This window comes from Panthera uncia, chromosome B1 (assembly GCF_023721935.1).
Source record: "Panthera uncia isolate 11264 chromosome B1, Puncia_PCG_1.0, whole genome shotgun sequence".
In the NCBI taxonomy this organism is placed as follows: Eukaryota; Metazoa; Chordata; class Mammalia; order Carnivora; family Felidae; genus Panthera; species Panthera uncia.
In genome coordinates this window covers 100,831,879-100,859,293 of record NC_064811.1, presented here as the reverse complement: position 1 = coordinate 100,859,293, position 27,415 = coordinate 100,831,879, and the positions used below count along the sequence as shown (strand labels likewise).

Sequence of the window (27,415 nt, the reverse complement as noted above, 5' to 3'; positions counted from 1 at the left end):
AGGGTGGGTGATGGGTATTGAGGAGGGCACCTTTTGGGATGAGCACTGGGTGTTGTATGGAAACCAATTTGACAGTAAATTTCATATATTAAAAAATAAATAAATAAATAAATAAATAAATAAAATGAATAAATAAAAAAGAAAAAAAAAAAAAGAAATAATTTTATCTGTCAAGTCCCTGTTCACGTTTGTTAAAATATTAAAAGAAGCTTTTTCTGATTCCAGTATCCTTACAAATTTGAAATTTTTCTCTCTCTTCAACAAATTTCAGTGGCAATTGGAATTTTATATTTTATTGAACTTATCACTTATTATAGCTTAATTATGCTGCAGAGCCTTAACTATATCAGAATTTATACAGAGTAGAAAGTATATCCTATCCATCTTTGTCTTTCCCAAAACTTTTTGCCATATATTTTATACACAGCAAGTGTCTAATAAATAATTGTTAAATAAATAAAAATATGCTAATATTACAAAAATAATTTTAAAAAATCAGGGAACATCAGAATTAGTTTAAATAAAAAATTCTTACTGTTAACATAAAGGCTATAAATATACATATATAGATATGTATATATATGTATAAAAACGCAGAATTCTATCTCATATATGTAAGAAGAAAAAAGAAAAAGTTATACCAATTGTGAACCTACCAGCAGCTGCTTGTCCTGTAGTCCTAGAACATACTTCATAGGTGCCATCTGGAACTACACCTGCACAAAAAACCACCCCCCAAAATAGTTTTCAATAAAATTATGCTTGTGATTAAATATTATACTGCAGTGTTTTGCCCAAAGATTAATAGCTAAATATAAATAGAATAGAATCACTAGCCTCTTTAGCCTTCAGTTTCTTCGTTTTGTTATTTAAAAAAATTTTTTTTAACATTTTTCATTTTTTGAGAGACAGTACCAGAGGGAGACACATTTCGAAGCAGGTTCCAGGCTCTGAGCTGTCAGCACGGAGCCCGATGCAAGGCTCGAACTCACAAACATTAAGATCATGACCTGAGTCGAAGTCAGGACGCTTAACCAACTGAGCTACCCAGGGGCCCCTTTAGGCTTCAGTTTCTAATCTGCAGAATGAAACGACTACCTTAGATGACTCATAATATTTCATAATTCAACATTTTTTATTTTATGCTTATGAGAACTTAACTGCAACTTTATCTTTATACTCTGCATGTGGCAATACCTGACTGACCCTGAAATTCTAGTTTCTAGAGGCTTTGACAATTTGTGCCATCATTGGAATGGTACTTTGATAGCTACTCAAATCTGAGTTGCAGAAATACTACAACATATTTGGGAGAAAGAGTTTATTAAGTGAAAATTTCTATTATGTGGGTTTTTTTTTTTTTAACATGATGCCAATAACTAAAATCTATAGTTTGAGACGTATGTTACCTGTACCTCACATACAAATTATAGAATATGAGAGAACTAGATCTTGTCCTAGGGTAAAATATTGCCCAATTCACCTTTATAGTCATGGTTATAAAACAGAGCAAAAGAAACTTAGTTAACTCTTCAAATCTAAGAATGCCGGAATGAAAAGAAAACCCTCTGAAATTTGAGTAACATAATTTAGGCCAAATGAAAGCTAGTAAATAAAAAAAAGGATAGAAAACTTTTAGGATTTTTAATCCTAAGAAGTAGCAGAGAATTTTTTTTAAATTCAGTTTTAAAAATTATATAAAATCATATATTACGAGCCATGATGAGTTAAAAAGGAATATTAAGATTTTTAGGAGTAGATCCAAATGCTGAAAGTGAGGAGAAGGGAATCAACTAAATCACTCTAATCAAAGAGCTTGAAGTCTTTCAAACTTTTTTTTTTCCATGCTACATTTTCAACTTCTAATGGTTTTTATAATTTCTATAAATACATGTTACTGAACAGAGTCTTATCTTTTCTATCTACTTACAGGGTCCTTTGAACTCTTCCTATAGATTGTCCTTTCTAATTTTTACTGTAATTCCTAGAAAACATTATCACCCTAGAGAGGCAATTCCACTGTGCCATCTTTTTTCTAGGGCCTGATTTTAAAATGATCTGTAAAAAAAAAAATCCTAAGGCATAACTCTACCTTTCCTTGTTTCTCTACCCTAACTCAACTCTTTTTTGTCAAAAATATTAAACGTCGTGTATATTCTATTTATTATTACTAACAAAAACTAATCTGCCCCTTTTATAATTTAGAATTCTTAAATCAATGAAGCAACCACTCGTCTGCTTCCTTCCCAAGACACCAAACCAAAAACATGTTATAAACAAGTCATTTAATATCCTACAAAACCTAAAATAAACCATGATTATTATCACAATTATCAGCATGTTTGTATTCTACTTGGTATATATACTCTGAGGTGCTGAGTTATTATTTATGCATTTTTAAAATATTTTTGATTTTGATTCAGAGGCACATTTCTCATGCATTTTCCTTTTATAATAAACTGTTTAAGAAAGGTATTCTTCCTTTGCTTCCAAAATATTCTATCCATTTTAATGATTATAATAATGGCAGGGGTGCCTGGGTGGCTCAGTTGATTAAGCGTCCGACTTCAGCTCAGGTCATGATCTCATGGCTTGTGGGTTTGAGCCCTGCATCAGGCTCTGTACTGACAGCTCAGAGCCTGGAGTCTGCTTCAGATTCTGTGTCTCCCTCTCTCTCTCTGCCCCTCCCCAGCTCATGTTTGGTCTCTCTCTCTCTCAAAAATAAACATTAAAAAAAATTTTTTTTTAATAAAAAAATAATAATGGCAAAGATGTCATCTTAATACAAATCAGTAGATCTAAATTTATTTTAAGAAAAAAATAGACAAGAATTATAGTGATTTTTAAAAGTTTTTAATATTTTTATTTTGAGAGAAAGAGGAACAGGGAAAGAATCCCAAGCAGGGTCCAGGCTCTCAGCTCAGAGCCCAACATGGGGCTTGATCTCATAAACCGTTAGATCATGATCGGAGCCTAAATCAAGAGTCAGATACTCAGCTGACTGAGCCACCCAGGCGTCCGGAGTTACAGTGATTTTTAAAAATAAATATAACAACTGTGTAAAATATTATTTGTAAAGATTTCTGATCCAGGCTATTTTTGGTCTTTTGAATATTGGGCATAAGTACTTTGATATCAAGGCTTCTTAGTAACCTGAAGTATTTCAGAGAAATCCCAGTATTTTATATGAATTACCTAAATGAGAAGCATACAATACTGAGAATTTCACCTATAGTTTTATCTAAGTTTTAATCAACATGGAATGTCAAAACTTCAATTTTTGATATAAAAATAATGAAGAATATTCTTGTTCTTTAAAGAATACCCAGAACTGGAAAGATTTTCTTCCAGTGGAGAGGGCAAAAGAACTGCATAAACAACCGCATGCTATGCTACCTTTTGTAGAGTAAGTATTAATTTTGGCTTAGAGACTGGCTGAGGAATTTTAGTTCACAACCTTTAATTCCTCAAATGCAGTTTTTTCTTTATTATAAAATTAATGGTGATTTGTTAACCCTGCTATAATATTTAATATATTAAAATAAAAATAAACCCATATACTTTCAAAATTGTATATAAACACAGCTTTAGTTACTCCCAACCTCCAGTATTATGGAATTGGAAGAATTCACACAAGTTATACTCTGTAGCTTACAAATTTAGACACGTGGATTTATTAACGTCAATATTTTGTGGCTGGAGTTCCTGTTCCTGGTTATCTACAACCTGTTCTATGTTATATGATGAACTAGTTCTTACACATTTATCACTTTCTTTCAAGATCCCCACAGAACAAAGATGCTTTATCTGGTCATTCATGAATCAACTACAGGAACAAATCAGATAGTAAACAAATCTTCAACTGTTATACTATTAAGCAGAATGCCTAATTGGTTTACTTACCCGAACTACTGAAACCAGACATTTTTCACAAATATGAACATTTAACTAGAAATAGTTCTTATTTCACAAAATCCAATAACATTCCTATAGCTGAGCATCCTTTGGTTTTACAAATAAAGACACTATTTCTGTTTTTTTTTTTCAATTTAAACAAATCCTAAACATCATACAGAAAATAAGTCACTCACAGGCATTCATCACTAGATCGCCACGAATTTCTGGTTTCCAGTCATCCCACGACGTCTCAAAGCCATCAGCAAAACGAATACAAAAGTTTTTGAAATGCCCTTTACTAACCAGAGATTCTGAAGAACAAGCAGTGATGAGAGTACTTTCAATGGTCAATACTAAAGCAGAACCAATGTCAAGGTCTCCAGTGTGATTAGACTGCAAAATATATTGAAGAAAAAAATAAGACAAAATACAACACTTTTTTAAATTTGGAAATTCTCACAGAATTCCTAGGAACAAAAGTCTGGAAAACGTCAAGCCTAGAAAGTTTAATTAGAAAGTACCGTAAAAAGATGCTTTTAAAAATTACTGAAGTGAAATACATTTGCCATGTGCGTCTTTTTCTTTTTTAACTCGCAAAAGGTTAATTATCTAGTTTTCTATCTCAAGCTTCTGATTTAGTTGTGGGGAACATTCTCATTATGACAACCACCGTCAGTGTGTATGGCTTTCCTGAGTTCTGTCCATCATGCCGTTAAAAAACTACCATTTTTCAACTCCTGAGGCATAAATATATGTTGCCAATCCTCAACCCAGGGCTTTTCTTCACAGTGTGTTGCCAAACAAAATACTAAAAGATAAACCCATTTGACAACAGGTTACAGGTTATTTACAGTAAATTTTAACAGTAAAATAGACCTCTGTATTTGTTCTAATTTTAATTTCTTAAGCCTGATAGGGGTTTATAGCCCTTTTTTGTCTCATACACGTGTCCACGCAAATATGTACTCCTAAGAATTAGTCCTAAATTATGAAAACTCTTGCTTTATCCAACACACATACTTTGGAAGTTTCATTACCAACTATTTCAGCTTAAAAGCATTTTGAAATTCCCTACTCTAATTTAGATGAGGTTACTAAACCCTATTACACAGTATTCTTAAATGTTCTTTTGCTTCTATTTTATTAACAAATGCATGCCAAAGACTTATTTGCTAAAAAACAAAACAAAAAGATTCTGAAAACTAAGCTGCTTATTTCCAATGTAAAAATTAAGGCTTATTAGATGGGTATCAATCTCATCATAATTCTGATGAAGAGCGCTTCAGAGCAAAGTCTCATGAGATACCTATTTAATACACTGTGGATGAATAATGGCTGAAGGAACTCAATTTTACTTGCTATTTACTAAACCCAAGTTATAAATTGTTAATCTGAAAAAATTGTTATACTCTATATACATAGAAATGGTTAGTAGAATGTTTCACTCTTAATCTTAGACTATGATTTGATTTTCTGTACCTGCGCAGTATTTGTGATGGGCAGACATATTCCCAGATCATTCACAGTAAGCTGGAGGAAGAGAGTCCCAAAGGCCTGGGCTGATGTTTGCTGGATACCTGGTAGCATATCTACTACTTCCTTTGTAGCCATATGGATATCTTTATGTAAAGCCATTCGTTGTTCATTCCAGTTGTCATAGGCAGCCTTATAATTCAGCCAAAACAGCACAGCTTTTTATAATTAAGGCAGGGAGGAAAGAAAATTTAAATGAAAGCTGTAAAGCTGTAAGGCAAGTAAACCTCAATAGCTACAAAATCTGGCTTATTACTAAAATTATTCCCACCAAAAAATACAGCATTAGAATTAGGATCTAAGATGATATGGTCAATTTGACAGAGGAAAAAAAAAAAGCAGAAAGCAGGCAAATGCATAATGGCAGAAAAAAGAAAATAATCCAGGTCCATTTGTTCATGTAATAAATTATTTGTGAAATGCCAATTAGATGCTATGCAACAGGATGCAATAACAAATGAAAACAAAACATGGTCCCCAACTTTGTAGACTTTACTGTTACAACTGTTAAAAATTCCTGAAGGAGAGGTACATAACAGTAGGAGTATACATTAAAAAGATATGACCTACAAAAGTCAAGACATCTGAGTCTGTAATAAGAATGAAACCTTAAGGAAAACCTCCATTTAATGCTGTGTATAGAGGGAGAAGCCTAAAGAGGAGGTAAACATGAAGGAGCCAGAGAAGTAGAAAGAAAAGCAAGTATCCTGGACACAAAGAATGCAAAGTACTTTAAGAACTGTTAAAAGCTGATGAAAGGTAAGATGTGAAATGAAGAGTAAGTGCACAGAATTTAACAAAATAAAATGTTATCCATAACACTGCCAAAAGAACAGTTTTCTAACAGACTTATCACCAGCCAATGCCTACACCAATTTAAATCTTAAATGGCGTCATAAATGGTTCTTCATTACTTCTAAGTTACAATTCCAACATATTTGCCCAATATACAGTAATGAGATTGTATCTATCTGTTCAGCCTTATTTCCTATTATTTTCTTTTATGAAAGCTGTTATAGTTTTTAAACCTCTGTGTTCATATATACTCATTCATATTCTCTCTCATTTGGTAAACATTTATGTAGTTCTTACTATAAGCCAGGGACTGTTCTAAAACTTCAGATACAAAGATAAATAAGACAAGCTGTCATTTCGTTGTCTTCCTAGTGAACTTCTAACTCCAAGTCGAATCTGAAGAATTAGTTTTCCCTCTAAGAAGAACAGGCAAAGTTAGAGGCTCACTCAGATACTAGAACATGTATCTCTCTAACTCCTCTCTGTAGTGTACTTTGCTCTTTCCCACTGGACTGAGAGTTCCTTGAGGGCAAAGGTCCTGTTTTCCTTATTTGTATTCCATGCCCAGACAGGAAATGTTTACAGACAGAATAAGTGAATAGACAGTGTCAAAACAAATGGGTACATTAGTTTTTGAAAGGGAACCTTATTAGCATTACAATCAGAATTCTGAATCAGACATCCTATATATCCCATGTAGAAGGCAAATAACTTTAAAAAATAAAATAACTTTAAAAGCTGATATAAACAACAAACTTTTCTTGGATGTTCACATTTCAAATTTAGGAGACATTTAGCTGTCAAGTATTTACACCGGTAAACTACAAATGATTCTTATCCAACATTTCCAAAACGTTTCTAACTCCAACAAGACAGTGTTGATGGACTTTATCTTACCTCTGTCAAAGGCCACAGGCTGTGCATAAACAATTGGTCTATTCAAGGTAATAAGCACAGCTTCTCTATCTGAAGAACCACTGATTTCTTCTCGGAGGGCATTTCTTAATCCAATTCTGGTTTTAAAATAGGCAACTTGATGAAAATCAGAACCAGCTTCCTCATAAACCTAAAATAAAATTAAAGGCTCAATAAAATCAAGTAATGGAAAATGTTCCGACAAAAAAAACTAAACATTTTAATAATTTCTAGCAAAATAAAACAACAGTAACAAAAAAGCCCCCCATGAGCTGTGAAAGTTAAATTTTTATAAAATAAAATCTGATTTATTGCTGTGTGTGCATATATATTTAACTTTTTATGTTTAACATTATGGCAAGAAAAACTTACCAATATTAAATAGTAAGAAACTTAGTAACATTTTAAGAGTTGGCCAATGTTAGTACCGAGTGCTGAAATAAAAAAATAATGCTTAACAAAATAAAAAGAAATTATAAACAAATATTTATGAAGATGCTGAATTAAGCTTCACATGATTGCATTTGCACTAAACTATAAACTAATAATATAACACCCAAAACACTAAGTAAAATGCCAAACTAAAACTCTAAAGGCCTTCTTAAATGAGGCTTCTTGACTCCAATTTACAATTAAAAATTTTAGGAACATTAAAAACATTTTTTTTAAAGTATAGTAATATTTAAAGTAGTTCAAATTGATATACAAAATTAAAAGCCAAAATTCTAATGTCAGCAAATTCTGTACTCACCTGATGTTTGACAATTTGTCCTAATGCCAGATTTAAATCCACTTGGCATTTACCAAACAGTTTCAGATAGCTGCTGCTTCCTGGTGAGGCTTTGGTTTGAAGTCGGTTTGAAAGTTCCAGCTCTATCAATCCAGTTTCAAATCTCACAGCTCTCATTGATGGAGTTGTGGCTGTTACTTGGATGCCCTAGGAGATTATGTTAGGAGGGAAAAAAAGAATCTTAAATCAACAATATACACTCACTTAAATGACACCTTTCAATATATGATAAAATAGCCATGTTTAAAATACATATGGGTTGTCTAATGAGCTGATAAAGCTGTCAACATTCCTTAATTTCTCATATTAGTAGTGGATTTTTTAGCTATTAAATTTCATTTTAGTATTTTGTATTTAACATCTGAACTGTTCATGGGTTAAAAACATTAATTATAATTAAAGAACTATTTGGTAATAATGATATTTTTAACAATGCTGATATCTTAAATATTTGAAATATTAAGGTTTCTATTAAGGTATTATTGTTAATTGAACAAATGTACAAAATATATCTTACAGACTAACTTATAGCTGTAATAATTAGAAAAAAATTAAAATATTTACCAGTAGGGAACAGTTAAATAAACTGTTACAACTATATAATAAATAGTAGAGCTGTTGGGAAGATAAAGTTGATCTATATGTTCTGACATGGAAAGGTATCCAAAGTTTTTAAAATGCATAAATAATATGCATATGTAAAAATACAAATAGAAAAAAGTACTAAAGAATATTCACTTGTTAAAGCCTTTTCTCTTGAGTGGATGGGGTTATACTTCATTTTTATTTTCTACTTGGCACATTTATGTATAATATGAGTTTTCTATAACTAAAAAATTAGAAATTTAGAATTAAAAAATTAGAAAAATACTTTGAAAAGTATAATTATTTGTATGTTACCTTAAACTGCAAATTCAGGGAATAGAGTAGAATTTTAGGCTTATCTCCATCTGCCGTCCCATCATGTTCATTCCAAAGAGGAATAGGCTGCTCCCCACCTAAGTAAATGTGGGTGTGAGGAAATCACTTTAAAAGGAAAATGATAATTATTTTGTTCATTTAAAAAAATATAGAACAGTTATTTTCTGTTTTCTGATTATTAATCCAATTGTTATTAGGGAACCTTAGCCATGTTACATTTCCTGCCATAGATATAAGATAGGGATAATACTGCACATGTAGGCATTTATTAAGAACATTTTATAAGGGCAAAATTAAAACATTATGTATATAATTAAACAAATGTAATTATATGTCTCATTTTTCCATTTATGGGAAAAAAGTAAATTGGACTAGTTTCTTCAATCAAAAATGTTATTTACATTTAGATGTGCTGCAAACAAAATAAAAAAAATAAAGGTGGAGAAATTTTAAACATAAGCTAATATGTGCTAATAATAAAGAGTATGTCAACAAAGGTTGGTCCTATAAATTAAAAAAAAAAACATGGGGTAGGAGACCCTGGGATACAGTTCCTATTAATATCATTTGCTGTCCATCAATATGACATCCACAAAATAATGTTCTGATGTTTTAATGTGTAACTTCTATTTCCACTTTTCTTCCTCTTGATGAAAAAATTTTTCTGCATATATAATCTTTAAATTCTCCATCTTAAAGTGATTAATCTTTTTGTATGTATGCTGAGTTTAGCATCATCCCAGGGAGCATATTATACATATGGGATGAGAAGTTTTCTCCACTAGGGAATCAAATTAATGCAATCTATCACGTCAATAGGCTAAAGAAGAAAAAAATCACATGGTCATATCAAGAGATGCAGAAAAAGGGGTGCCTGGCTGGCTCATTTGGAAGACTGTGCAACTCTTGATTTGGGATTATGAATTAGAGTCCCCGTTGGGTATAGAGATTATTTAAATGAAAAAAAGAAATTTAAATAAAAGAGAGAAATGCAGAAAAAGCATTTCACAAAATCCAACACCCATTCATAATAAAAACTCTCAATAAAAAGGAATAGAGGAAATTTCCTCAATTAGATAATATCTACAAAAATCTAGAGTTAAGATCATGCTTAACGGTCAAAAGCTTGAAACTTTCCTACTTAGATCAGGTACAAGCAAGGATGACTCTTCTTACCAATCTTGTTCAACATTATACAAGAAGTCCTACCTAATGCAATAACACAAGAAAAGGAAATAAAGGGTATACAAATTGGGAAAGAGAAAATAAAATTGTCTTTGTTCACAAATGACAGGATTATATATATTATTTGTGTGGAAAATCTGCAAGAACTGGCAAAAAAACTCCTGGAACCAATAAGCAATCACTGCAAGGTTGCATGTAAGGTTATTAATGCACAAAGCCCAATCACTTTCCAACAAAGAGTGGAATTTAAAATGAAAAACACAATGCTAGGCTCAGTCTGGTTAGGTGTCTGACTTCAGCTCAGGTCATGATCTCACAGTTTGTGAATTCAAGACCCACACTGGCTATGTGCTGACAGCACGGAGCCTGCTTTGGATCCTCTGTCTCCCTCTCTCTCTGCTCTTTCCCCACACATGCGTGTGTGTGTGCATACTCTCTCTCTCTCAAAAAGAAAAACAAAAACCACAATGCCATTTACATTAGCACCACAAAAAATTAAATACTTAGGTATAAATTAATAATATACGTACAAGGTCTACATGAGGAAAACTACAAAATTCTGAGGAAAGATATCAAACAAGAGTATGGAATGAATGAATGAATGAATGAATGAATAAATAAATTAAATAAATGGAAAGATATTTCACGTCCATGGATAGGAAGACTGAATACTGTCAAGATGTCATTTCTTCCCAATTTGATCTATAAATTCAATGCAATTCCAATCAAAATCATAGCAAGTTATTTTGTGGGAATCAACAAACTGATTCTAAGGTATGTATAGACAAAAGACCCAGGATAGCCAATTAGGGAGAAGAAAAAAGCTAGAGGACTGACACTACCTGACTTCAAGACTACAAACTACAGTAATCAAGGCAGTGTGGGACTGGTGAAAGATGAGACAATGTCACTGGAACAGAACAAAGAGCCCAGAAAGAGATCCATATAGTGAACTGATCTTTGACAAAGAAGCAAAGGCAATATAATGAAGCAAAGATAGTCTTTTCAATAGATGGTGCTGGAATAACTGGATATCCACATGCAAAAAAAATGAATCTAGACGTAAGCCTTACATGCTTCACAAAAATTAACTCAAAATGGATCACAGATCTAAATGTAAAACACAAAACTATAAACGTTTTATAAAACGTCATAAGAAAAAAACCTAAATAAACCTTCAGTACGGCGATGAGTTTTTAGATATAATACCAAAGTCATAATCCATGAAAGAAAGAACTGATAAACTGTACTCCACTAAAATTAAAAAATTTTTCTTTGCAAAAGACAGTGTCAAGAGAATGAGAAGACCAGCCAAAACTAGGAAAAAATATTTCTAAAAGGTATAATTGATAAAGGACTGTTTCTAATACATGCAAAAAGCTCTTAAAACTCAATAAGAAAACAAAAAACCTGATTAAAAAATGGGCCAAAGACTTTAACAGACATCTCACCAAAGAAGATACACAGGTGGCAAATAAGCACAAGGGAAGATGCTTTATACATATCATCATATCATCAGGGAAATGCAAATCAAAACAATCTTAAGATACCACTACAAACCCATTAGAATAGCCAAAATTTGGAACACTGACACCACCAAACGCTGTTAAGGATGTGTAGCAACAAGATCTCTCATGCATTCCTGGTGGGAATGCAAAATGGTATGGCCACTTGGGAAGACAGTTTGATAGTTTCTCATAAAACTAAACACACTCTTACCATATGATCCAGCAATCACACTCCTTGGTTATTTCCCAAAGGAGCTAAAAACTTATGTCCACACAAAACCCTACACACAGATATTTATAGCTTTATTCATAATTGCCAAAATATGGAAGCAACCAAGGGAGGGATAAATAGGTGGAGCACCAAGGATTTTTAGGGCAGTGAAACTACCCTGTAGGATACTATAATGGCAAATAAATGTCAATATACATTTCTCTAAATCCACAGAGTGTACAACACCAAGAGTGAACCCTAATGTAAACTATGGACTTTGGGTGATAATGGTGTGCCAATGCAGATTCATCATTTGTAACAAATGTGCCACTCTGGTGGGGGATGCTGATAATGGGGGAGGCTATACATGACTGGACACAAGGGGATATTTGGGAAATCTCAGTAACCTTCCCTCAATTTGCTATGGACCTAAACATTCTCTAATAAGTAAAGTCCATTTTTTTAAAAGCCTATTTTTTTGTTGATCTATCACAGCCTTGAATATCTTTTAGTAGTTTCAGAAAAATTTATTTTTCTTAAAATGTAAAAGCAAGAGCTCCATCTCTTACAAATGTATTACACAATAATTTTAGCTTATAGAAATATCAGATACTGTTAGTCACATTAACTTCATTTTTTTTTTTACCTCATTATGAATTAAATATATGAAAGGCCCAATTCTCAGAAGGGAACCTCCTTATATGTTTCTAAGATGACTGTACATATTCAAAAATAAATCTTTTATGTTTACTAGGTCAGTGATTATCCATGTCTTTCTAAAATCAAGGGAGTCCGTGAGAGTAAGATTACAAGAATTGATTCCTCAAAAAAGAATTTCCTAACAAACTTGATGACTGATGTAAATGAGTATTCCTAGAGCTAAATGTAATATTGAGAAAATGTCCTAGAGCTAAATGTAATATTAAGGAAAAGCATGAGAAAAAGGTGTAAGAAAAAAAGAAATAAGGACAAAAGCTATGAAGATTTGGTAGACGAGGGAAGCAATACCGAGATTAGAATACTAAGAAACTTGGTTATAAGGGTTCAAAGCATTCCCTCTCAGTAAAGAGTACCTTCTCTGGTTTTGATAAGATCTCCACTCTATGAGGTTCTGGTGATAGCTAGATGATACACAACTTACTTTCAGCTATTTTCCTAGAGTTCATGGCTGTCTCCAGTCAGGAATGACTCAAGGATCAGACCTAGCCACTAAATGACTTTAGAATCAGAATCTTATTTCTGAATTCTCTACAGTGATTGGTAAGTCTTCATGGTTAGAATATTAATTTTTAGTCTTCTTTTCCAGTTCATTCTTCATAAACTTAGGAATATACTTTAACTCCTCACTGATTGCAATTCAAAGGTTAAGAAAAGCCTTTCTCGGTTGCTGGGTGGCTCAGGTCATGATCTCAAAGATCCTGAGTTTGAGGAGTAGTGGAGCCCTATTTGGATCCTCTGTCCTCCTCTCTGTCTCTCCCCGCTTGTGCATGCTCACTCACTCTCTCTCCCAAAAACAAATAAACATTAAAAGAAAAAGATTTTAGAGGAGCCAAGATGGTGGAATAGCATGGAAGTTTTGTTTTGTTTTTGTTTTTTGCGTCTCGCATCCATGAAATGCAGCCAGATCAATACTAAACCATCCTGCACACCTAGAAAACTGATTTGAGGATTAACACAACAATATGCACAACCTGAACCACAGAACTCAGCGGGAATTCACCTCAAAAGAAAGAGCAGGAAGAAATGACAGCCAGGGACTTAACACAGATACAAGCAAGATGTCTGAACCAGAATTTAGGATCATGATAATAAGATACTAGCTGGGGTCGAAAATAGATTAGAGTCCCTTTCTGCAGAGATAAAAGAAGTAAAAGCTAGTCAGGATGAAATAAAAAATGCTATAACTAAGCTGCAATCTTGAATGGTTGATGTGGTGGCAAGGATGCAGGAGGCAGAGCAGCAAATCAGCAATACAGAGGACAAACTTAAGGAGAATAATGAAGCAGAAAAAAAGGGGGAGACTAAGGCAAAAGAGCACAATTTAAGAATGAGAGAAATCAGTGACTCATTAAAAAGAGGAACAACATCAGAATCATAGGGGTCCCAGAAGATGAAGAGAGAAAGGGGTAGAAGGGTTATGTGAGCAAATCATAGCAGAAAACTTTCCTAACCTGGGGAAAGACACAGACATCAAAATCCAGGAAGCAGAGAGGACCCCCATTAGATTCAACAAAAACCGACCATCAATAAGGCATATCATAGTCAAATTCACAAAATACTCAGGCAAGGAGAGAATCATGAAAGCAGCAAGGGAAAAAAAAGTCCCTAACCTACAAGGGAAGACAGATCAGGTTTGCAGCAGACCTATCCACAGAAATTTGGCAGGCCAGAAAGGAGTGGCAGGATACATTCAATGTGCTGAATCAGAAAAATATGCAGCCAAGAATTCTTTATCCAGCGAGGCTATAAAAAAACCAAAGGAGTTCGTGACCACTAAACCAGCCCTGCTAGAAATTTTAAGGGGGACACTCTCAGGGGAGAAAAGATGGGGGGGGGGGGTGGAGGGCAGGGAAAGACCAAATGCAATGAAGACTAGAAAGGACTGGAGAACACCACCAGAAACTCCAAGAAACTCCAAGAAACATAATGGCAATAAACTCATATCTTTCAGTACTCACTCTAAACGTCAATGGACTAAATGCTCCAAACAAAAGACATATGGTAACAGAATGGATAAGAAAACAAGATCCATCTATATGCTGTTTACAAGAGACCCACTTTAGACCTAAAAACACCTTCAGATTCAAAGTAAGGAGATGGAGAACCATCTATCATGCTAATGGTCAATAAAAGAAAGCTGGAGTAGCCATACTCATATCAGACAATCTAGACTTTAAAAATAAAGACTGTAACAAGAGATGAAGAATGGCATTACATCATAATTAAGGGGTCTATCCACCAAGAAGACCTAACAACTGTAAACATTTATGCTCCAAATGTGGAGCACTCAAATATATAAACGAATCACAAACATAAAGAAACTCATTGATAATAATACCATAATAGTAGGGGACTTCAACACCCCACTTACAGCAATGGACAGATCGTGTAAACAGAAAATCAACAAGGAAACAATGGCTTTGAATGCCACACTGAACCAGGTGGACTTAATAGATACATTCAGAACATTTCATCCTAAAGCAGCAGAATATATATTCTTCTCCAGCGCACATGGAACGTTCTCCAGAATAGATCACATACTGGGACACAAATCAGCCCTCAACTAGTACAAAATGATCAAGATCATACCGTGCATGTTTTCAGACCACAATGCTATGAAACTCGAAATCAACCACAAGAAAAATTTGGAAAGGTAACAAATACTTGGAGACTAAAGAACATCCTACTAAAGAATGAATGGGCTAAGCAAGAAGTTAAAAAGGAAATTTAAAAGTATATGGAAACCAATGAAAATGATAATACCACAGCCCCAAATCTCTGGGATGCAGCAAAGGTGGTCCTAAGAGGGAAATATATAGCAATCCAGGCCTTCCTAAAGAAGGAAGAAAGTCTCAGATACATAACCTAATCATATACCTTAAAGAGCTGGAAAAAGAATAGCAAATAAAACCCCAAACCAGGAGAAGACAGGAAATAATAAAGATTAGAGCAGAAATCAATGCTTTTGAAACAAAAAAAAAAACAAAAAACAAAAAACCCAGTAGAACAGATCAATGAAACCAGAAGCTGGTTCTATGAAAGATTTAACAACATTGATAAACAACTAGCCAGTTTAATCAAAAAGAAAAAGGAAAGGACCCAAATAAATAAAATCAAGAATGAAAGAGGAGAGATCACAACCAACGCAGCAGAAACAAAACAATAATAAGAGAATATTATGAGCAATTATACGCCAATAAAATGGGCAATCTGGAAGAAATGGACAAATTCCTGGAAACATATAAACTACCAAAACTGAAACAGGAAGAAACAGAAAATTAGAACAGACCCAAAACCAGTAAAGAAACTGAATGAGTAATCAAAAATCTCCCCAAAAACAAGAGTCCAGGGCCAGATTGCTTTCCAGGGGAATTCTATCAAACATTTATTATTTAAAAAAAAATTTTTTTTTTAATGTTTATTTATTTTTGAGACAGAGAGAGACAGAGCATGAACGGGGGAGGGTCAGAGAGAGGGAGACACAGAATCTGAAACAGGCTCCAGACTCTGAGCTGTCAGCACAGAGCCCGACATGGGGCTCAAACTCACAGACCACAAGATCATGACCTGAGCCGAGGTCGGCCGCTTAACTGACTGAGCCACCCAGGCGCCCCGACTCTATCAAACATTTAAAGAAGAGTTAACACCTATTCTCTTGAAGCTGTTCCAAAAAATAGAAATGGAAGGAAAACTTCCAAACTCTTTCTATGAAGCCAGCATTACCTTGATTCCAAAACCAGACAAAGACACCACTAAAAAAGGAGAATTATAGACCCATTTCCCTCATGAACATGGATGCAAAAATCCTCAACAAGATATTAGCCAACCGGATCCAACAATACATTAAAAAAATTATTCACCATGACCAAGTGGGATTTATACCTGGGATGCAGGTTCAATATCACAAAACAATCAGTACGATTCATCACATCAATAAAAGGACGAGAACCACATGATCCTGTCAATAGATGCAGAGGAAGCATTTGACAAAATACAGCATACTTTCTTGATAAAAACCCTTAAGAAAATAGGGATAGAAGGATCATACCTCAAGATCATAAATGCCATATATGAAGACCCACTGCTAATATCATCCTCAATGGGGAAAAGCTGAGAACTTTCCCCCTAAGGTCAGGAACAAGACAGGGATGTCCACTCTCACCACCGTTATTCAACACAGTATTAGAAGTCTTATCCTCAGCAATCAGACAACACAAAGAAATAAAAGGTATCCAAACTGGCCAGGAGGAGGTCAAACTTTCACTCTACACAGATGACACGATACTCTACACAGATGACACATTACTCTATATGGGAAACCCAAAAGGTTCCACCAAAAAACTGCTAGAACTGATCCATGAATTCAGAAAAGTCAAAGGATATAAAATCAATGCACAGTTGCATTCCTATACACCAACAATGAAGCAACAGAAAGAGAAATCAAGGAATTGATTGCATTTACAACTGTTCCAAAAGCCATAAAACACCTAGGAATAGATCTAACCAAAGAGGTGAAAAATCTATACACTGAAAACTACAGAAAGCTTATGAAAAAGTTGAAGATGACACCAAAAAAATGGAAAAATATTCCATGTTCCTGGGTAGGAAGAACAAATATTGTTAAAATGTCAATACTACCCAAAGCAATCTACACGTTCAATGCTATACCTATCAAAATAACACCAGCATTCTTCACAGAGCTAGAACAAACAATCCCCAAATTTGTATGGAATCATAAGAGACCCCGAATAGCCAAAGCAATCTTGAAAAAGAAAACCAAAGCTGGAGGCATCAAAATCCCAGATTTCAAGCTATATTATAAAGCTGTAATCGGGGCGCCTGGGTGGCTCAGTTGGTTGAGCATCCGACTTCGCTCAGGTCATGACCTCACAGCTCGTGAGTTCCAGCCCCGTGTCAGGCTCTGTGCTGACAGCTCAGAGCCTGGAACCTGCTTCGGATCCTGTGCCTCCCTCTCTCTCTGCCCCAACCCCCTCGCATTCTGTCTCTGTCTCTCAAAAATAAATAAACATAAAAAAAAAAAATTAAAAAAAAAATAAAGCTGTAATCATCAAGAGAGTATGGTACTGGCACAAGAACAGACACTCAGATCAATGGAACAGAATAGAGAACCCAAAAATGGATCCACAAATGTATGACCAACTAATCTCTGACAAAGCAGGAGAGAATATCCAATGGAATGAAAACAGTCTTTTCAGCAAGTGGTACTGGGAAAACTGGACAGCGACATGCAGAAAAATGAACCTGGACCACTTTCTTACACCATAAATAAACTCAAAATGGATGAAAGACATAAATGTAAGACAGGAAGCCATCAAAATCCTAGAGGAGAAAGCAGGCAAAAACCTTTTTGACCTTGGCCGCAGCAACTTCTTACTCAACACGTCTCTGGAGGCAAGGGAAACAAAAGCAAAAATGAACTATTGAGGGGCGCCTGGGTGGCTCAGTTGGTTGAGCGTCCGACTTCAGCTCAGGTCATGATCTCACAGCTCGTGAGTTCGAGCCCCACATCAGGCTCTGTGCTGACAGCTCGGAGCCTGCTTCAGATTCTGTGCCTCCCTCTCTCTCTGCCCCAACCCACTTGCAGTCTGTCTCAAAATAAATAAATAAATAAATAAATTTTAAAAAATAAAAAAATGAACTATTGGGACCGCATCAAAATACAAAGCTTCTGCACAGCAAAGGAAACAATCAGCAAAACTAAAAGGCAACTGACAGAATGGGAGAAGATATTTGCAAATGACATATCAGACAAAGGGTTAGTATCCAAAATCTATAATGAAGTTATCAAACTCAACACCCAAAAGACAAATAATCCAGTGAAGAAATAGACAAAAGACATGAATTGATACTTTTCCAAAGAAGACATCCAGATGGCCAACTGACACATGAAAAAATGCTCCACATCACTCATCATCAGGGAAATACAAATCAAAACCACAATTAGATACCACCTCACACCTGTCAGGCTAACATTAACAGCTCAGGCAACAACAGATGTTGGCAAGGATGCGGAGAAGGAGGATCTCTTTTGCACTGCTGGTGGGAATGCAAACTGGTGCAGCCACTCTGGAAAACTGTATGGAGGGTCCTCAAAAAACTAAAAATAGAACTACCCCACAACCCAGCAATTGCACTACTAGGTATTTATCCAAGGGATACAGGTATGCTGTTTCGAAGGGGCACATGCACCCCAATGTTTATAGAAGCACTATCAACAATAGCCAAAGTATGCAAAGAGCCCAAATGTCCATCGATGGATGAATGGATAAAGAAGATGTGGTGTATATATACAATGGAGTATTACTCGGCAATCAAAAAGAATGAAATCTTGTCATTTGCAACTATGTGGATGAAAGTAGAGGGTATTATGCTAAGCAAAATTGGTCAGAGAAAGACAAACATCATATGACTTCACTCATATGAGGACTTTAAGATACAAAACAGATGAACATAAGGTTAGAGAAGCACAAATAATAAAACAGAGAGGGCGACAAAAACATAAGAGACTCTTAAATATGGAGAACAAACAGAAGGTTACTGGAGGGGTTGTGGGAGGGGGGATGGGCTAAATGAGTAAGGGGCATTAAGGAATCTACTCCTGAAATCATTGTTGCACTATAGGCTAACTAACTTGGATGTAAATTTTAAAAAGAAATTAAATAAAAATTTAAAAAACGAAAAAAGAAAAAGATTTTAAGAAAAAGCTTTTCTCCTTCAAAAAAACCATCTTAAGGGCAATGTATAGTGGCAGTCTGATACTAGCACTCTACAATGCTAGCTTTTTAACCATGAAAGACACAAAATTACTTTGAGTCTATTTTTTCATTATATATATTCAGCAATAAGAGACTTGAAAATATTCTTTAGAACTCATAAACCAGCTTAAAATATTAACTTCCATATTCCAAAGTTCCAATGTGATTTTTAACCAGGTAGATGGGCCACATCAATACTTTTGTATATTCCCCAAATAGAGACACCTTCATTGGCAGAAAGGGCTTTGCTATTTATTTTTTTCTTCCTTAATGGTTTGTATGCAACCATTTTCAGGAAAACTCCAAAGCTACCAACGATCTAATTTTTTATGACTTAACCTATGAAATTCTATAGCTCTATTGGGCTTCTTCAATATAATCATTTCAGAGCTTCCCAACCTCAGATAAAATCAGAACCACCTCATGAGAAGCAGGAAAATCTGTTACTCACACAAGTGCTACATAATTTATTTCCTTAATGCAATGAGTTTTGTCCCCGTTTGGGGCCTTATTAAATACTGGTCCATAAGCTTTGCCTGCACCTTCTCTACTTCTTTCTTGCCAAACTAGATTTCATTCATAAGGTTTTGGATTTGATTTCCTCTGTGAAGCCTTCTCTGATTCCTTTGTTTTTCTCTGACACATAGTACCTTGTTCTTTTCATTCATAGAACTCATTAAAATTATAATTGAATACCCAGATACTTAATAAATCTGTTAAATGAATAAATGAATTTATTCACCAACATGGAGGAATCTCCTCTTGATGACAATTTATAGGTGTGGTTTCACTATTATTATTTTTTTTTAACGTTTATTGAGAGATAGAGAAAGACAAAGCATGAGTGGGGAAGGGGCAGAGAGAGGGAGACACAGAATCTGAAACAGGCTCCAGGCTCTAAGCTGTCAGCACAGAGCCCGACACGGGGCTCAAACTCACAAACTGAGAGATCATGACCTGAGCCGAAATCAGACGCTCAACCGACTGAGCCACCCAAGCGCCCCTGGTTTCACTATTATTTTAACGTGATTATATCCATACTGGAAATATTTAGCCTCAAGGATGCTTACATAGTCAACTTATTTTCCATCCTAATACTTAATACTTTATCTTGTGAATTAAAGATCAGTTAAACATTTTTAAAATCAAACATAGACTTCCTATTAAGACGTAAAACTGTAATTAAGAAGCTCATTTGTAATCTACTCTTGAGGCATAACAAAAATATCATAAGGGTTGCTATAGAGCATGCAGAGTCACCATATGGTATAAAGTCAAAATCTTAATATTGATCTAAATCTTGTTTCCCAAATGTGTAAGATTAGTTTGGTTAATAGACATACACTATTCGCTCTTTTTGTGGTGGCAGGCAGAGAAAGTATAAAGGAGTTTTGTGAAGTTTATAAATCATAAACGTATGTATTACACATGACAAAAGTAAGTAATAAGCAAAAGAATCTGTAGGTGGAAAAGCCAGAAAAGGAATGCAGAGTTTAAATATATCTAAATGACAGGATGAACGCTCATACCATTGAAGGGTACGAGATTATCTTACCAGAAACTTTCTGTATTACTTCATTAACTTCCTTCATGAACACTTTCTGCACAAATACCAAGTGGTTTAGCAGATCGGTTGTGAGATTATGTTCAAAAGAGCCAACCTGCCAAAACAAAATCAGAATACTAGATTAACACTACTGACTATATTTGTTTTAAATACATCTTTTGCTCACATAAGCCATCCAAACTCTGAAGAAAAACAATGAATTATCTACATATTATTTGAGAAAGATTATAAAATATTCACATTGCCCAATACTTTACTGGTCTGACATTATAGGCCATTCCTTAAATTTATTTTTTAAGTAACAGTGGCCAATAAGGTTTTTTGTTTTCTATCTTTTGAAAAAGAATGAAATTTATACTTTATGTTACCTGCTAATATCAAAATCGGAATTTTGTCCAGAGTAGTGTCTTTTTTCAATGACTACTGTTGTAGTGTTTAGAACCATGGACAAGTATCATTACATGTGAAAGTAAATTTATTTACTCATTCAAATATTTATTGACCATCTACTTTGTGTACTTCATTAGATGCTAAGGTGAATAAAAACAATAAAATATGGCTCTCTCTCTCATGAGGCTTACATTTGCATGATTTAACTAATCAGATATACTCAATCAGCTTTAATATATGCCCTATGATTAGTATAAGGCATAAAATTTCTGGGGAAAATTAATAAACAGATTGAACAGAAAGCAGGTCCTAACTGAAGTTGAGTATTATAGTAAAGATAGTTTGAAACACCCTTATGAATAAAGGAAATACTTCAAATTTGCTACTTTGACAGCATTCATATTTTTATAAAAAATTAAGAGCGCAAAATAGGTTCAGTAGTCTTTAACTAAATGAGAAGTCACATAAAGTCTAAGTTGCCCTGGACACTTTATTTTTTATAGAATAGTCCAAAATGGGCTAAGGTGATTTTCATGTGTGTTTATTTCAGGCCATAGTAAACCAGGCAACTCTCTGAGGAATACAATTTTAGATTCCTTCAAGTGTTTATAATTAACTGCATTCTTAGCAAATCTGGGATTGTGTTCTGCCTCAATTACAAACTTTATCCCTTTCTAATATCAGTAAGGAATTATGCAACATACTGCATTAGATTTATTTTCTGTCAAATGAAACATTTATAATAGTATTGCTAAACTAGAATTTGGAGTGCTTATTTTTCAGAATAGAAAGCACAAATGCAAGATGCTTTATAATCTACCCATTAATTTTACTTATTTAAGTTTTATTTATTTACTTTAGGGAAAGCAAGTTAGTGGGGGAGGGGAGGGCAAGAAAAGAGAAAGAGGGAGACAGAGAGGGAGAGAGAGAGTATATTAATCAGGCTCCATGCTCAGTGCAGAGTCCGACATGGGGCTTGATCCCATGACCCTGGGGTCATGACCTGAGCTGAAATCAAGGGTCAGACACTTAACCAACTGAGCCAACCAGGCACCTCTATAATCTACCTTTTAAATAAATATCTGACTTCTACAATCTTGTACACATTTTTTTGTACATTTTTCACACAAAGAAATCCCAACTATTAGAGAGATGCTAGGGTAAGCAGGGTCTAACGAAGGCAAACCAGACTTAAATATCTCCCATAGCTGTAATATTTCTAGCAAAGAGCTCAAGAGCATTCTCATAAATGCTTCACATTCTAAAGAATAAAACTCAGAAAACAAAGTTATAAAATTGCCCCTTGATAAAGTTGAAATTGTTTCTGACAAACTGACAAAGGAAGCTGAGACAGCACTGTGTATGAATCCTACATCTCTCACTTGATAGTGGGGAGATTTAGGGACAGTTATTTAATTTCTCTCAGCTTCAATTTTCTACTGTATCAAATTAGTATAATAACAGATGACCTACTGAACACAAATCAAACAAAAAATATATATCCAAATGTTTTTTAAACTTGTGACAGTTGTGCCAATATAAAGTGAAAAAATGATAAAATCAGGTATGCTGGCTTTCAACTTCCCTTAGTAAAGAAATTAGTCTGTGAATTTGACTGTAATTATTTTATCTGTCTGCATCACCTTTATATTGTTAATAATTATGTATACCTGATGAATAGTGTAACCTCCTGAAGGCTCAGTTTCTTCACTTACAAAATGAGAATATACCTACCTCTTAGGATCGATTTAAGTATTGTACAAGTCAATGCATATAAATGTTATTAGCTTTTTTATAATCAAATGAGCCATAAAAATATTACAGAGATGGATGTGAAATCTAATATAAGAAATATAAATTCAAAGATGACTAATACAAAAAAGAAATGTTTAAATGAAACTATAGAGAAAGAGGCAGATATATACACACATGTGCACATACACACACACCAGATTCAGTTCAGAATTCTATAAGAATGGGGCGCCTGGGTGGCGCAGTCGGTTAAGCGTCCGACTTCAGCCAGGTCACGATCTCACGGTCTGTGAGTTCGAGCCCCGCGTCGGGCTCTGGGCTGATGGCTCGGAGCCTGGAGCCTGTTTCCGATTCTGTGTCTCCCTCTCTCTCTGCCCCTCCCCCGTTCATGCTCTGTCTCTCTCTGTCCCAAAAATAAAAAAAAAAAAAAAAAAAAAACGTTGAAAAAAAAACAGAATTCTATAAGAATAAACGATTTAATGATCCGTCTTAAAAGTTTGGATCACTACATATTTTGGTACGCCTAAACCTTAAAGACTCCTAAATGATAGAGTGTAAGAAAATTAAAAAGTAAACTTACTTCTGCCACACAACGTAGGTAATTTCCCTGTAAATAGTACCCTTGTTTAGAAGGTAGTTCATCTATACTCCACACCTGATCTGAATAACTATCATGCTCTTCCATTATATATTTTCCTGACATAGTAACAGGAGGAAGGTTGAGACTGGCAGAAGGAGGAATAGTTGACATATCCGTGGCAGAAACTTTTGAAGTAAAACGTAATCTGTGATTTGGCAGCTCAAACGTAAATCTGGTCTGTGCACCTGTAAAAAATAAGAAAAGTTATTGTTTGTTTGTTCAGGTGCTCATCCACTCCTTTGTTCAAAACATGGTTTCTAAAAAAATGCATACATATCCCAAATGAAATAAATCTTTAAATATATGTGTGGGTACTATAAAGAGTCAGTCAGTATTATTAAGCCAGCAAATATTTACTAAGCCTACCAGGTGCCAAGCACTGCGTTAGGTGTTAGAGAGACCCTTACAAATATTCTTTATTTCATAGAAGGTAGAACAGAAAGAAACTGCCCTTATCACAGAAGAGTTTTAACATGAGAAATTAAGTATTAAAAAATTCCAATCCGCATTCACATTCATATTGCTTTATTAACAGAGAAGTTAGCAGTTAACAACTTGCTTCCTGATCCTGATTCAGTATGGAAGGAAATAGTCAAAATTGTCAAGTCATTAAATTGTACTCAGGTATAAAATTACAATATAAATTCATCAGGCATAAAATTATATAATCCCATGTAGTTGTGACCTTAACAATAATTATTAATGGTTCCGTATGCCAAATAAGGATACGGTATGAGTTTCAGTTTACTAAAACTACTTAAATCAACAATCTAGCATGCAGTTGTTCAATTATAATATGCAACCTACACTGTTATTCAAGCCATATCTCTCCAACTATTTCTGAAGGCATTAAAGAGTAGAAGAAGCCTTGTTAAAATCAAGATCTATTATTGCCCATTGCATACACTGTACTAGTATAGTACTGTATACTAATATATACACGTGTGTGCCTTTCCAACAACAAAATCTTATATTGTTCTATACGTTACCAATTCTTTACACTCAAACATCATTAAATAGCCTATTTTGCCTACATACATATTAAAATGTAATAAACATTCCTAGTGTTCTCAATTGTGCCAGAAATCTCTTTTTTTCAAAATACTAGTAGGAGGTCACCTCCTTCCTATATGTTACATTCACTATATTCACTCACTATACAATAATATGAGTTAGCCATAAATAGAAAAATGCTCTTTCATCAACTGGTGCAATTGTGGATAGCCAGATAGGTCAAGACTGCTCTGATCTTCTCTTACTAACTCCAACAAGGCAGCCTCAGTGACCATCACTTGCAAGCTGCAAAAGGTGAGGGCTGTTTACCACAGTAACTACCACTTCCATTACTAACACCAGAATTACCAAATAAAAACATCAAGATTGAAGTAATCCTAGGCCTCAGGTCATCTCTTATCACTAGTACAGTCATTCTTTTACTACTTCTGTCCCTTTCCTTCATTTCAAGAAGAATTATATGTTCTTATCAGTCTGGATATTTGATAATACACTTACTTTGCTCCTAAATATTTGTATCTTCCTAGTTCCAAACTGCCTATTGGCTTTTGACTTACTGCCCTCTGTCAACTCTCCTATTTCTTGGATGCCCTGAAAAAATGGCCAAGATGAGTCTACCCTATTGTCAGGCCAATATCTGAAGGCCTGATCTTCTGACTCTGCTAATTCTGGAAACTCACTTCACAGTGTTTCTTTCTTCTAGTTAACAAAAAGATCTAGATGTTCAGAAAAATCCCTCTCAATAAAAAAAACAAAAAACAAAAAACAAAAAACAAAACCTAAAATGTTCGGAGTTGGAATAAAAATATACACATATATATAAATACATACGTGTATGTATTTATATATATGTGTATGTATGCAAATTTTTAAACTACTAATATAACATGTTAATGGCATAAAGGAGAAAAAAACATTTTAATTTCAACAGCTGTAGCAAAAAGCATCTGATAATATTCACCTACTTTTCTTCATAGAGACACTTAGCACACTAGGAATAGAAGTAAATTTTTTTAACCTGATAAAGGGAACCTTGCAAAACCTTACAGCAAACATCATATTCATTGACGAAATATTGATTTCCCTTAAAAGAATGAGAGATTAGGATGCCCATAATACCCCCTTTTTCTGAACATTATAGCAGAAGCACAGTAAGAAAAAGAAAAATTCTTAAAGACTAGAAAGGAAGAAACAAAAGCCTCATTTGCACATGGTACAAGTATCTACTTAGGAAACTCCAAACTATCTTATTACCAATAAAAAAAGTTTAATATGGTTGAGTATAAAACTGACATAAAATGATCAAGCACATTTGTACATACTACCACCAGTTTAGAAAATACCATTTTACAAAATATCCCATTTGTAGTAACTAAACAACAACAATAACACAAGGTAGGGGGTATCTACACAAATAAATATATCTTGTAACAGAGGCACAAAAACCTTAAGTTCAAAATTTTTAAACTTTGTAGAAAAGCATTGAAGAAAACCTAAAGAGACAAAGAAATACATATTTAAGAATAGGAGGGTAAATATTGCATCAATTCTTGGTATCAATCCTGTCAATTGTCTCCAAGTAAATCTATGGATTTAATTACATTCCTATAAAAATGCAAATAGGCTTTTTCAGAGAATTTGACAAACTGATTATAAAATGTATGTGAAGGAACAAGTAACCAAAAATAACCAAGATAACTCCTAGGAAATGTCAGGTAGCAATATGATACTGAAAACAGCTGGTGCAAAGAGGTCACCAGTAATGGTGCAAATAGGCCAATGAAGCATAATAAATAACTCTGAAACAGACCCCACATGTATCAACATGTAATAGATGACCAAAATGGACTATGTATCACCGAAAAAAAGAAAAGTCAATAAATGATGCTGAAATAATTGGTTAAACTAATCTGCACCAAATTAAAAAAAAAATCAATTCCATATAGATGAAGAACTTAAAAGGAAAAATTTAAAAACATTTAATAGAAAATATAATAAAATATCTTCATGATCCTGGGAAGAGAAGGATTTAAGATATAAAAATACACATCATATAAGAAAATACTGGTAAATTCAATTACTTGAAAATTAAGAATATCTACTGATCAAAAGACAACAAAGTGAAATAAGTTTCTAATGGGGTGACAATCTATGTTAAATTTATAACATCAAAAGCTCAACATACAAAACATAATTTCTGTGAACCAAAACAAAATACAAATGACTCAATGGTAAAACGGACAAACACACACACACACACACACACACACACACACACACACACACACAGAACCATTAATAGGCACTTCATATAAAAAAACATACAAAGATATCTTAATAACATAAAACAGTTCAGCTTCACTAATTATAGAAATAGAAATTAAGACCACAGTGAGATACAATTCCCCATTTACCAGACAAAGCAAAAATTTAAAAGCCAGATAATATTAAGTGTTAACAAGTATATGGTATAATGGGAACTCTCATCTAATACTGGCAGGGCAGTAAATACTGGTGAACACAAGTACTTTGGAAAACAGTTTTGTACTTCCTAATAAAACTCAAGATGCATTTACCCTACAGTCTAGGTGTATAATTCCTAAAGTAATTACCCTTGAGAAACTTGTGCACATGTGTATCAAGTGACATGCATGAGAATAATTATAATAGCAAAAAAGTAAAATGAGTCAAAGGTCCATCAATAGCAGAGTGGATAAACTGTAATATAATCACTTAACAGACTATTTCAGTGAAAAATGAATGAACTGTACACACATGAATGAACAGATGAATCTCAAACA

The 27,415-nt window shown here is 34.1% G+C and overlaps 1 protein-coding gene across 4 annotated transcripts in view; it reads right to left on the bottom strand.

Moving 5' to 3' along the window:
* BLTP1 (bridge-like lipid transfer protein family member 1) overlaps positions 1-27,415 on the bottom strand; it is a 223,467-nt gene that overhangs the window by 48,909 nt on the left and 147,143 nt on the right. For all 4 annotated transcript variants that reach the window (XM_049631120.1, XM_049631121.1, XM_049631122.1 and 1 more), the window contains 8 exons: positions 23,541-23,785; positions 20,807-20,912; positions 8,831-8,928; positions 7,892-8,077; positions 7,123-7,291; positions 5,377-5,588; positions 4,092-4,290; positions 657-716 (listed from right to left, as the gene is read on the bottom strand). In XM_049631120.1, the coding sequence (XP_049487077.1) occupies positions 657-716; positions 4,092-4,290; positions 5,377-5,588; positions 7,123-7,291; positions 7,892-8,077; positions 8,831-8,928; positions 20,807-20,912; positions 23,541-23,785 (1,275 nt within the window). The remainder of the gene's footprint in view (positions 1-656; positions 717-4,091; positions 4,291-5,376; positions 5,589-7,122; positions 7,292-7,891; positions 8,078-8,830; positions 8,929-20,806; positions 20,913-23,540; positions 23,786-27,415) is intronic.